This window comes from Plectropomus leopardus, chromosome 3 (assembly GCF_026936395.1).
Source record: "Plectropomus leopardus strain MGB_pleo_1.0 chromosome 3, ASM2693639v1, whole genome shotgun sequence".
NCBI lineage: Eukaryota > Metazoa > Chordata > Actinopteri > Perciformes > Serranidae > Plectropomus > Plectropomus leopardus.
Window position 1 is genome coordinate 23066955 of NC_142178.1, and position 13388 is coordinate 23080342.

Consider the following 13388-nt stretch of genomic DNA (forward strand, 5'->3'; position numbering starts at 1 on the left):
ATGTTATTAATCTGATTTATTGAAGAGACTGTCAGAGATGGAATTCAATTAAAATGTGGAACCATTAACATCAGCTCAGTCTTATTTAAAAAAATAAAATAAAATCATGTAAGGCAATGCAACATTCTCTATCTCAATATGATACAGATTATGCTTGTGATTTAATACGTTTAATGGTTTTTTTCTGACACAAACTGATATCCTACACTGTACATTGAACATGTCAATATCCCTGCACGAATCCAAGTAAGTCACGATGACAAAAGAGCCCAGAAAATCTGTGGGAAAAAGTAAATGGCTTAAGTACAATAGCTGCAAAGTAACTTCATCTTAAAGTCTAAAAATGATGGAAAACACCTCATTAAATTAAACTAATTCTGCAATATAAAAGCTAAATTGATGTGGTGAATACACTAGATCAACGGCACATAGAAAAAGGCATCTGAGAAGACTAATGAATAAATTTCTATTCAACCCAGATATTTCGAGTGAGCTGTATGAATGAAAGCATTGATATAAATTTACTAGAATGTGCTGATTGCAACTGACTGAATTGAGTTTGTTATTTTAATACTTGTTTGTACTTGTAGTATCTGCCATATCCCTTGGAAATACATTGTATTAAAGGTCTAGTGTGTAGGATTTAGTGAGGTTGTAAAACTGAAACTTATGCCAAGCATGTAAGAGAACTACAGGGAACAATGCAAATGACCCTCTCTTTCTGGGCTACTGTAGAAACAACAGGTGGACTACGTCTGAGGACATAAATGGCTCATTCTAAGGTAACGCAAACACAACGATTCTTATTTTCAGGTGATATTAAACTAATAAAATCATAGTTATGAATATTAAATTCCATTTTTGCTAATAGCTGCTCTAAATTCTACACACTGAACCTTTCATGTTGATTTTGTAGTGGTGTCACAAAGTCAGGACACAACTTTTAGCACTCTCCTCAATTTAAAGTCTCCACTGAAACAGTTTAGTGTTAATAATAATACATTTACCTGCACATCCCAAAACCTTTGTTGCGTCAGCTCTTTTCACACATCTTTAACAGTTAAAAAAAATACCTAAAGATGCTTCTGGAAATGTAATGTGCTTTAATATCATATTTTGATTTAAAATTGTTTCAATCCAAACAACCTCTAGTCTACCAGGTAGTGTGTGCCCCATGAAGGGTGAAGCCTTTGCAGCAGCCTGGGTTTGATTCAGGCCCGCTGCCCTTTGCTTTATGTCATTTCCTCTCTCTCTACCATGTTAACTGTCTATCTTCAGCCGTCCTGTCAATAAAGGCAAAAAAAGCCCCAAAAATAATCTTAAAAAAAGATCACTATAAACTACATTATAAAGCAAAGAAAACATTTGTATTTTAAAATTGCATATTTCTCTTTATAATCTGTCATATCTGAAATCATGTTATGACTAAGACGACACCAGAAATAGTGCGTAATAACAGGAAAGGACACACATGGAAACTTCACTCAGACTTCGGGAGGCGTTATGTGGCGTCTCATCTCAAGAAACTAGTGTGCTCTTTGGGATGCACGTTAAAACCAACCGAACGACTTTCCAATCATAATTAAACCCATTTTGGCAGAGGACCACGAGCCACATAACTCCTAACTATAACAAAACGGCATAAAATGCACGTTATCTATAGTCATTTAGGGCCACAACTTCACTGAACATTCTTGGAGCTGTCACTGGCAGAGAGGTCCGTCTGGTTTTGCATTTGTTGGCAAACGTGTACTATCACTTGGTTGATGTGCCTTTCAAACAGCTTATTTAATGTTTCATCAGTCCAGTAATGTCTGAAGGAAAATGGCAAGGCTATAATTGGGTCCTGCCCAACCATGTCTGCTGTAGTCTGTTGGCTAAGTGATCACGATGAGATCTGCCTCTGTCACTTCTTTGGTTTGGTTGGTCCTTTCTTCTTCCTGTGTTTCTTCAGCACCAGCCTCATATCCTTCATCCCACGGGGCCGAGCTGAGCCCGGCGGGGGCTGACAGGGAGTGCGGTGTTGGGGTTCTGCCCAGGCCCTCGTATTGACCTTTGGGTGATACGGCGTTGGGTACCGCCTCTGAGATGGCATCTTGGGAGGCTGAAGAGAGCAAGCCAGATCGCTCACCATCATTCTGCGCCTCGCCAAAGTACGACTTCCTTGGACGACCCATGACTGTCCTCCCTGTAAAAGCAAACATAAAGTCAGAACCGGATACTTATAATGCACAACTGTGCAACCACTCCAGCAGTCAGAAGTCACCTACCAACATTTCGGACTTGTTCAGAAATGTCTGCTCTGACATCAGAGATGTCCCACATTGCCATGAAGGAGTCAAAGCATGAAACCTCCTCAGCCTCCTGGATGTAAGGCTTGTAGGTGAAGCTGAAGTGATGGGCAATGGCAGCCAGAAACATCTCCACACAGATGATAAAATCCTGAGGGAAACAGGACAGTTGGTTGGTTGTGTTTCACACCGATAAAAAGTGAAGATGTATCAGATACAACAACTTAGAGAGCTATATAGTTATATATAATATATATGAAATATGCTGACACTTAGATCAAATTAAACACATTTATGATATTTTTTTTAGGGCCCTCTGACACAAAGCCAGTAGTTGGCTGTCGGACAACGTCGTGGCCATTGCTGAGCATCTGTGGCCCTAGTTTTTGAGTGCCCAGCACTGTTGGCACTAGTCAGCCCGTGTCAGCTTTTTTGGGCTGATTTAGCATGTTGAACTGATGAGGAAAGTAAGGAAAGTAAAAACTGCTTAAGTCAAGATGGCATGAGATTGAAAACAAATTTGTTATATAAGATTGTTTGTTTGCCTATGAGGTCTTTAGCTCAAACAGTTCATAATGGCTTGTGCTATTGTTCACCAGCGCACAGTAATATAATTTGTTCTTGTCTGGGTTGCATTGGGTTGTGTTGTTAAAATGCTAACTGGCTAACTAGCCTCTTGAATCCTTCTTTTCGGCCCCCAGACCCCTTTCTGTTTTTGAATGACAAATACAAAATGCTGTCGCCTGCTTCTATGGAGTTATTTCTACTCACACTGGTACATAACATATGTGCTGGTTGCCCATCGGTTATAGTCTGTGCGGTGTGTCTAAGTGCAATGTTTTTGGCCGAGACCCAGGCGACCTGAAGGGACGTGACAGCTGGCCTTCATCATCACCAGTTATTCGATGTTGGTTTGGTGTGTCTGGGCCTTTACCTAGATAAACTTACCTGTAAGCCAGTTGCTACAGCCTCCACACTGTTCCAGTCCCATGTACGTGTTTCTGAGATAATACCCACTTTCACCAGCAAAGCAATGAACACAGCTTGCCTAGAAGAGGAAGAAAAAATAACTACTGTCAGCAGCCACCACACAATCTGATGCCATTTAGATCAAGAGACTGTACACAACATACAATCAAGCTCAAAACAAGTTTTTAGAAATGTCCATATCATGCCATTTCATTTGAAAACACTGAGAATTACCAGAAAGAGACAAACACCACCATTTTGACACAAAGGAATTTGCCAACAGGTTTGATTGGACTCAGCTCCTCTCTCAGAGCCCTGTAGAACAGCACCAGGCAGTACATGGCAAACTAGATCAAGAGAAGACAGACAGAGAGAAATCCAGTTCGAAACAGGCTGCTTGTAATTTTTCCTTACAGCTATGCCATCTCTTAACATGCTCCCAGGCCCTACTGTATGATACAGTCACTACTTTAGACAAATTACATCTCGACTCATTAAACAAAAAACAAACAAACAAAAAAACAAATGGTAGCAGCATTACCAGCTGTGACATATTGTTGAAGATGACCAGGTACGTCCACGCATTTTTGGAACTAAAGTTACCTTCATCATACACGTTACACAGCTGACAGATCCTATGTAGCAGAAGAAGAAAAAGACCGACAAAAATAGTGACCATAAAGCTGTGATTAGTATCATCGAACAAAATTAAGTGCATGACGAGCAAAGCTTACTTACAAGGCAATCACTGTTGTGACGGGTCTTACAACTGTGTACTGCAACACTCCCAGTTTGCATCTCAACAGCAAAACCCTGCAAAATGAAAATGTATGATTTGAATTAGAATTATGTTAGTTAGATGCTACAACATCTGGTTTGCCCATAACACAAAAATCTATAGATTTTAAAAGCAAGCACTAACAATGCAAAATGCATTAAAGTAATAACAGGGATGTAGTCTAAAATACAAGGTGAATGGATGACACCGATGCCGCAGACCAACAGGTAAATGTTAATTAATTTGCTCTCTTTCAGTTTTGAAGAGCAAACTGACTGCTCAGTAGGAAAATAAAAAAAAAGCTCTGGACAAAATTAACCACACACAGGCATTTTAATCAATTACAGATGTTGCCTGACTGAGGCTAATATGAAGCTGGTGACTGTCTTTGATTTGTTTACTACAACGCTTTTATCTCAAATTGTCAATGCTTGAAAAAAAAAAAGTTCAAGAAACATCATGTGCCTTAATATCTTTAAGTGACTTTCATTGTTCCTTTTTTCAAAACTGTAAACATCTCTCCATGAAATCAAAAAATATCAGGGGGATAATGTTGCATGCCTTCATTTACACAAGAACACTGAGAATAAAAATACAATATATATATATATATATATATATATACATATATATATATATATATATATATATATACATTTTATTGAAAAATCAGATAGATCTCTAATTGTGGGGAATTTAAGAAAGTAGTTATGAAATGTGTAAGCTGACATGTTTTGCTCAAAGTATTTAGAGTACCAACCCCTAACCAGTCTGTTAGAACTGAGGAAGCCTCTTAGATAAGGTGAAACATCTTCAAGGAACTCAAAAGAATTTGTGTAGCTGTACGGTGTGTAGGCTGCCACACAGTAAGCTGAGCCTGTGATCCCACATGGATTGCATGCATAGAAGTCCTCCCTGTAAAAAATTCTACATTGAACATACTCTCCCATTGGCCAGGGCGGGCAGCAGCAAAGAGGGGGTAGGTGTTTCTGCTGCTCCTGGGCCTCCAGCATTGACACCAGGCTGGGGTACTGATTCTCCAGGTAGTTCAGCAAGAAGGTCATGAAGTTATAGATGACATAGGCCTCGTAGCACTCTCTGCATGTGTCCACATAAATTGCTATACCGGGGTATTTTAATGCAATCCACTGAAAGATAAAAAAAGAGCGCAGAATTGCATGGAACATGAGGATATATAGTTTTCAAATTTTCAATTATACAGCCAAATTTCTGCTTATTGCCTTTTTTAAATATCCTTAATTCTGTATATACATATATAAATGATATCTGTGCATACAGTATGTATTGCACAATGGCTTTTAATAATTTGCAACTCACACTGTCCAAGCTGTAGATTGGGACCATCCATAATATCCTAAAAAAAAACACAAACAAATAACAAGACACATACAATTAAAAAGCAGTTTAAGACGGCTGTCATGGATGACACGTTTGCTGACATCTTTACCTGATGATAGGTTTCTGAAGCTCTGGCTGAGTGTAGTGAACCAGATGCTGGAGGATGCCCCATAATGATATAGGTATGGTCATGAAGACAAATATCCCAGCAATAAACCATGCTTTATTATGAACGCCAACCTGTCATTACATAGAAAGAAACAGTCAACACAGTTGAAATGTAATATAGTGATGCATTTAAGCCTTGGAAATTTGGCTCTCCAGAATGTATCTGACTTAACTAAAAAAAAGTCTAGTTATCTGATTGTCTTGAGAAATGCAAATTAATCATTCTTAATGTATGTTTACATTATATCTATTTTTTAAAATTTTATTTTAAAATGTAGTCATATTTACTTAACTGTGTTACATTGTTGCAACTTAAATGACAAGTTTAATCAAATTAATCTTTCTGAGTTTTAGCAACTTCAGTAAACTAAGTTTACTTTGCTTTATATCTGTATTCTGATGGTTGCAAATTAGTCAGTCATATTGGTGTATTCTTATGTCATTTTTGAGTCGCAACAACTTTACAAAATGAAGCACATATCGGGAAATTTTAAGTTAACTTCACAATTAGATATAAAGTAAACATAAAGTTATATTTACTTTCCTTTTCAAGACAATCAGTTTGCAAGATTATTTTGAATAAACAACTTTACAGGGTAGGAAACACTTGAAACAAGTGGATTTTGTAGAATTATTTTTTTAAAAAAAAGCTTTTTTCTCACTTACGAACATGATACACAACTTCAGACTAAAATGACTAGTAATAAGGAAATGCTCTGCAGTGAGAGATATTTAACACATCTAAAAAGTCTATCACATGCTTTGTATGACTCAATAAACGTTATCAGTGACTACTACAGTAAAATAAATGCAATGGATTAATAAGTTAACCATGGAAATGCAGGAGTATAGCATAAATAAGCAATGAATATAAACTAATATAACGTCAGTTAAGTAAAGTACAAGTGACTAAGATTGCATTTAAGTAGAGTACAAAATGTGCTCAGTTACATTTCACCACTGTGTTAAACCAACAGAGCTCTCAGAATCAAAATAAGCAATATGTCAATCAGATCCATCGATCATTTGAACTGACCCCTGCCTTCTGCAGCTCCCAGATACACAGGGGCAGGACGACTAACAGCAGCAAAATATACAAAACAACAACCAGCGGCCTGATCCATCTTCTCCAGTTCCCGCAGGAACAAGGCATCTTGACATGAAGACGCTGTCGGGCCTTTAAAACCACCGCAGGTACAGTGACAAAACAATTTAACAGACGCTAGACATATTTAACGTTAGCTCCGCATTGTTACACTTTCACCGGCACACTGCGATCCGACACAACCCTCCACTAATGCACAGGTACGTTTGGCTCCTTCGCTAATGTTAAGTTTCATTCATGAGGACAAAGCTTGAGGATAATTATCAGCTCATATGACTCGGTTATGCCAAGCTAGGTTGCTAACGTTAGCTTGTCAGCTTTTTCACCATGTAAACAAACAAAGCAGATGATACAGTCTGGACCGTTGAAAGTGTCACAATGTCTGCCGCGACGCGACAAAACTCCGCACTGATATGTCCATCGGCTGTTTACACGAAAAAACAATTTACTGTATTTTTAGGAGGTTTGCGCTGGTCAAAAGTTTCCGAAAAAGTAACTGTTGTTGAGGGTGTACTTCCTGCTGTTTGCCTCAGATGTAGTCCCGCCTATAATCTTGAATCTGATTGGTGGAATTGAGATAATCAGCCAATCAATAAAAAGAGCTTGCAGTCTGACGTTACTTATGGCTGGTTTGGTTGGCCTGCATTCTCATTGATCACGTGATCTATGCTTTCGCCAGCAGATGGCAATGTTTAACAATTACACCAGCAGACCTAAAACCTATTCCGGTAGACTCAGACCGGTCATTTTATTTACTATCTTATTTATTTTATTTATTCGCACCAATATAAACAATTACGGAAAACAAGTAAAAAGAATATAACAGATCATTTGGCTATCCAGACCTTGTAAAAAAAACGACTCCTTATTTGGGCTTAATGTAATTGATATGTTACAGCTGTTTCCATTTGTAAGTAATTTGTTTCCATCCCCATCATCGCTGAGGTGGCACACATTTTCAGAAAAATGTGCATCTTAAACTATCATGTCTGACATGTAAATTAGTATGTCTAATTCGAAACCACCCAGAGTAGTTATATGTATGTAATATCAGCACTTACGGACCGATTTTTTTCACGGACTGTATTTAATGTCAGTATGTATGGTTTGAAGGTACGCTAAACATAATGTCATAACAAGTACACACGGCAATGTGTGGAATTTGTGCAAGTGCAATACAACCTGCTGTACAAGTATTAGTAAAAGCGTGTCAACATTGTCTTCCTTCTCCAACACAGACAATGTATCTTGTTATTGTAGGAAAGAACAGGTGTTACTAATAACATTAATGATGGCTTCATCCTATTAAAGTGCCATTGCGCAGCAGTTAGGCCCGACCAAGCACTCTTACTGGTCGTGGGGTATTCCATGAGTGCTCATATCATATAAATATATATATATAGTAGTGTAACAGACTGTCCTGGAGGCCTACTGTGTGTCCCTTTTTCTTTTCTTCTTTTTTTCCGTTTAGATTATTTTGTTGGCATTGTTGCCTTTATTAGAAAGGACAGAGGGATAGTATGAAGGGGGGACGACATACAGCAAAGGGCCGCGAGCTGGATTCGAACCCACGGCCGCTGCAGCATGGACAATGTCTTCATATATGTGTGCCTGCTTTTATCCACTGAGGCACCAGACGCCCCCTGCGTGTCCCTCTTGAGTTGCCATATGATAGGAAAAAAAGTAATGGGGGGAACTTCCACTATTTTGGGGGCTCCTGTATGTGTGGGAGTTTTAGTGTTTTAGTGAGTTTTTAGTGAAGTAAAAATAAAGTGGCCACTGTTACTCTTGGAGCTGTCACACCGTCTTCCGTCCCGTTTATTGTTTTATTAGTTGTCAGTTAGGCTGTGAGGGCTTTTCGGGGTGGAGCCATTAGCCTGCTGTTGTTTTTAGCTTAGCTGCCTCAGTTTAGCTAGCTGGCTAACCCCCGCGAGTTGCGTCAAGACGGTGTAAAACTACGTATGAACCTGTGAGGCGGAGAAGAGGAGCCTTTTACATTCATAGCGGGGATGTTTGACAGCTGCTGGTCAGGCAGGGACTCTAAGGTTGACCTGTCCTCTCCCCTCAATGGCGACAGGAGCCACAGTTTCCGCAGCTGGGTGAGGCAGCTAAAGGCCGCAGAGACCGCAGTTATGAGCAGGTGAGGAGTCTTCCTACTGGCCTCAGCACTTGAGGGACACACAATATCCATATGACAATATACAACAATAAGCTACAGTTGGTCTGCAGTAACATGTAGACCTAGCCAACACAAAAACGTTTTTTTTGATACTCTCAAAATCTGTTGCCAAAGAGCAAGATAAGAAAGCTTTCAGTTGAAATCAATCAAGAAAAGACAGAGGGGTGTGAGCCTTAAAATTTTTGATTATGAATAAAGAATTTCCCCATTAAAATAAAAATTGTAACAACGTAGTTCAAATAGTTGTTACTTGTATCATTATAAAAAATAACATATTTAAGGGTAAAATCATGAGTGATGTTACAGTTATTAAAAACAAGAGAACTGCGACCTATGACACAGCTGTGATGATGTAGGCCTACAGTACAACAGCAGTCCCTCTTGTGTGGTATTGCTTATGTAAGGCATGAGTAAACATACGCAATATGTTATCATTTGTAATATTCCTACTGTGAAATATCAAAATGTTGTCAGTGAGAAAGGCCTATTATAGGCAGACAACACGGTGCATATCCATATCCAAAACCGAGAGCCAAATAAGTAATATGATAATAAACGTCTAATTTATTACATTATGTAGGCTTATTTTTGTAATTTGAAAAAAAATCCTTTTTAATAAAGCACACCATCTATATTTTACACACATTTTTTTCCATCCCTGATTATAAAATTAAGTTAGTTAAATCTATTTAAAAGTTATGACAAGACATTGACATTATTTTTTAGATAAAATGGAGAAAACAGTAAGATTTACTGCTTTTGGAGAAAAAAAAACATTAATCGTTCACTCCCTTAAGAAAAGCATTTAGCTCATAAATGCAGAACTCTATTAGCAATGTGCCTTGTTTTTGTTTAAGGTATATCTTAAAGTTTTTGTTTTATCTAAATCCTGCATTAACAAAGTAATTATCCAACAGAACCTCCTTCTTATCTTTTGCTCTAGTGTGCACGTGTATGTGCACATGCTTGAGTTTATTTGTGTCTGTGTGTCTTCCTGTAAAATGAGGGGAGGCAGAACTTTCCTTTCTGTTACTCCTTGTCTCCACTGCCCCACAGTCACAGAAATCACTGGTTGTAGCAGGACAGATTGTTCATGAATTTTGAATTGCTCCTTTTGGCTTTTATGAATTAGAAATAGTCTTTGCCACAAGTTGTGTGAGCGAGTGCCATGGTGGATAGCTTGGAGGGATTGCCATGCAAAGTGGCATACAGGGTACAGCCATGTAAGGGCAGGGTAGATAAACATATGCTGTGTTTGATCAGACCCAAGACATATTTTAGCATAAAGGATGTGGCGTCCATTATGTCTCATTGAGTCGTAGCCATAACTGTAGGGTGAAGTGCGTCGTACCGTGCATGCCTTCCAGGAAACACACATAGACGGGATGAGCAGAATGGATAGGTCTGAGGAATAATAATAATCAATGCACAACAAAGGAGGAGACACACTGTCTGATTCCTGAGATAAAATGTATCAGCCAAAGTGCACCTCCTTTGTCAGAGGAATACACAAGTCTGCAATTGTTCAACAATTACTTATTTATCTTAATACGTCTGCCATAGGCCTTTGTGTCAGGAAATGTTCAGGCTCACTGAGGGTGTTCACTTCAGTTCATCTGTTCCTGAACAACAACATAAGTAAAGTAGGATGACGTCAAAGAAGCTCATACAGCATGAGCAGCCGTTTATTTAAAAACAACAACTGTAGCTCTGACTTTCTTCAAGGACTTCCAAAGCCCGATTTATTCTTCTGCGCATAGACCTCCATTGTTGTCCAGAAATTATTAAATATAAATCAACGAGCCACACATTCCCACATTACACACTGTAATATAAGGCACTGTAGCTTATTTTGAGTCAATAACACATACTGTCCTGCTGCTTCAAATACACACCAGGATGCCAAATCTGGGCATGAAAATAGTCCACAAAATGTACATTGTTTAACCCTTAAAAGCCTGGATCAAAATCAGTTTTCTTGTACAGCATTTAGATGCCATTCACAAGTAGTAAACCTTTGAAAAATAAAGGTTTACTAGATTATTAAAATATGACAAGAAAATGACCTAAAAATATCAAGAAAACTATATTTATAATTATTATAATTACATTTTTTAAAGACATTTTCGGTTTTTGTTCCACTACTTCTTTTTTTTTTTTTTTTTTTCTAATTTCAGGTAATTTTCCTGCTAATTGGGACATTTCTTGTAAAGTTGCTCATTGCCTTTTGTTCCCATGTTTTTGAAAGAAAGCCAGCCACTGTGCTAAGGCCTCAGAGGGTTAATTCTGTTTGACTAAAATTAATAGGATATTATTTAGCCTTTTGAAAGTACATTTGTGACCTGTCAGGTTTTGGTCTTTTTCTGGGGTTTGTTGACAATAACAAAATTTTAGAATATCGGGAGCCTCATGGCCGGATTAAGCAGCTTGGAGGCCTCAGGCCAAATAGGAGCTGCTGGGCCCTCTGTGTGCCTGCATCGTTTGCTGCTCAGTTTTTCCTGTCTGCAGTGTCTGAATCTGAAGGCTTGATGTGCCCCATGCATGACGGCCTGTTGAAATCCCCTCTTCCCTCACATGGTTTTAGCTTTTTACCTGTTGTTGTCCTACCTTTAGTAATACAACACTCATGCTGCTTACTCTCATTCATTCATTCATTCCCTACTCTAGTGATATTACAGATCTTATCAGCCAGTTCAGATTTGTTCTGAATAATTTGTTGTGAACAGATAGCAGTGTACAATGTGAGAGCAGGCTATGAAAATCAAGGTCTTTCAAGCAGATTTTCACCAATGGACCTTCTTTAAAGACGAGGCCTAAAGAGCAGGTCCTGAGGACAGGACCGCTGTTTGAGACCAACAAACAACAAAAACAGTTGTGATATAGTCATTGCTGTGTTTCTAGCTTCTTTTAAGGCACCAAATATGGATGTTTTGTAGCAGTAAGTTTCCATTTTTTCTAGCAGGGATTGTGCCCCCCAAGTGTAACGTATCCTTGGTTTGCAGGAATGTGCAATGGTAACTTTTTTTTTTTCCTGGTGACTGGGTTGTATCATGTGAGTTAATGTAAGTCTATGTTTAGTGCTGCATATTTCCAAACAAAGTTTCAGTACATTTAACAGAAACCTGGTAACACACAGTAAACATGGAGCTTTTGGGGCCCCTGGAGTTTGTTCCAGGGTCATTATCTTTATGAAGATTGTGAAGAATTGAATTTTAAGAAATTAAGCAACTCTGAGACACATTTTTCTTCTTTAGATACTACCAAGTGACTTATCTATTTCATTTTGGATGACTCCTTTGACTTCTTTCAGTTGATTCGATGCAGTTATAACTGATTCTGTAATTATGGATTATGTGGTTTTGTGGCAAGCAAATTGTGAGCATTTCTGTGAATTGTATATTATAATTCTTTAATTAGAAACAGGAAAAAAAACTGCTGCTTGCACTGTCCACTGTGCATTGTAAACAAAGTAAAGACCTAAAATGTATGCAAGATCAAAACTAAAAGCATGTATTTTAAGTTTAGTTTATTAAAAAGGAAAAGAAAAGTATATTTTAAAGCTAAATGAGAGCATATTCACAGTTATCATAGTATAAGAATGAGAAGAAAGAGAGAATAAATAACTAGTAAAAAGTTTAGTAGTGAAAATCATGCTTTCTTTTATTTCCTATCAGAGAAATTCCTTGTAAAGTAGCTTTCTATTGTCTATGTCATGCACATTAATTGGTCTGAACATGTTTACTGTATAACAACCAAATCTTAATAAGCTCTGCATGGAGAGGCACTTTGGACCTTTGAGATCCTTTATTATTTGTTTTTGAGCTTTATTCAATTCACCGCTGGCAAGAAACAAGGTTCCCACCAAATTCCAAACCGCTCTGTTTCACTCTCCGTCGCTCTCCCTCTCTCACATTTCTCTCTCACACTTCCCACAAAAGCACAAATTTGTTCTGATAAGTTTCATCGTAAATATTAGTTCCTCTTAATTTTCTGATTCATTAAACCGTGAAATGTTGTGTAGCAACCAAAGTGTTGAGCATTCCTGTATTTCTTCAGGCGTACTGGAACCTGAATGTGGCATGATTTCATATGAGGAATATGGACCAGTTTCATAAAGTTTATGATCTGGCTGGGACTTATCACCAACCCGCTGAAATAAATAACTGGACCAACATCCGATAAAGCCACGGCTGCTGCGACGCTCTGTTGGTCTTGGGTGTTTTTCAGCTGTGTGTATGGGATCAAACTGTTCTGGTAGCTGTCTCTTTTCGAGAGGTATAGTAATCTTGCATTAATGAGACTTGTGGTAGACACAGAATTATGGGTAATTGCCACAGACTCAGTCTCGATACAGCTAGTGCTTTATTCAATGGGAAAAGCTTGTTCCATTAAGGGACTGTTCTTTATTTAAGCAAGAAGGGGTATGACCTATTTTTTTTCTTTTTGTCATGACCCTTGCTGGAGCTACAAATAGTCCTGTTTTTCATTGAACCTCCCCAAGTGACTGGGGGAACGCTCCCTTTACCATAGATAACCATA

The 13388-nt window shown here is 38.2% G+C and overlaps 1 protein-coding gene across 1 annotated transcript; it reads right to left on the minus strand.

Moving 5' to 3' along the window:
* Position 1: 1 nt before the first annotated feature.
* tmem184c (transmembrane protein 184C) lies at positions 2 to 7216 on the minus strand. Its single transcript, XM_042484874.2, has 10 exons — positions 6602 to 7216; positions 5507 to 5637; positions 5377 to 5413; positions 4981 to 5186; positions 3999 to 4073; positions 3802 to 3895; positions 3495 to 3607; positions 3240 to 3339; positions 2271 to 2442; positions 2 to 2188 (listed from the first exon to the last, which is right to left on the minus strand). Exons 1-10 carry the CDS (start codon positions 6716 to 6718, stop codon positions 1878 to 1880), a joined length of 1356 nt encoding a protein of 451 aa, XP_042340808.1. The 5' UTR covers positions 6719 to 7216; the 3' UTR covers positions 2 to 1877.
* Positions 7217 to 13388: the final 6172 nt, after the last annotated feature.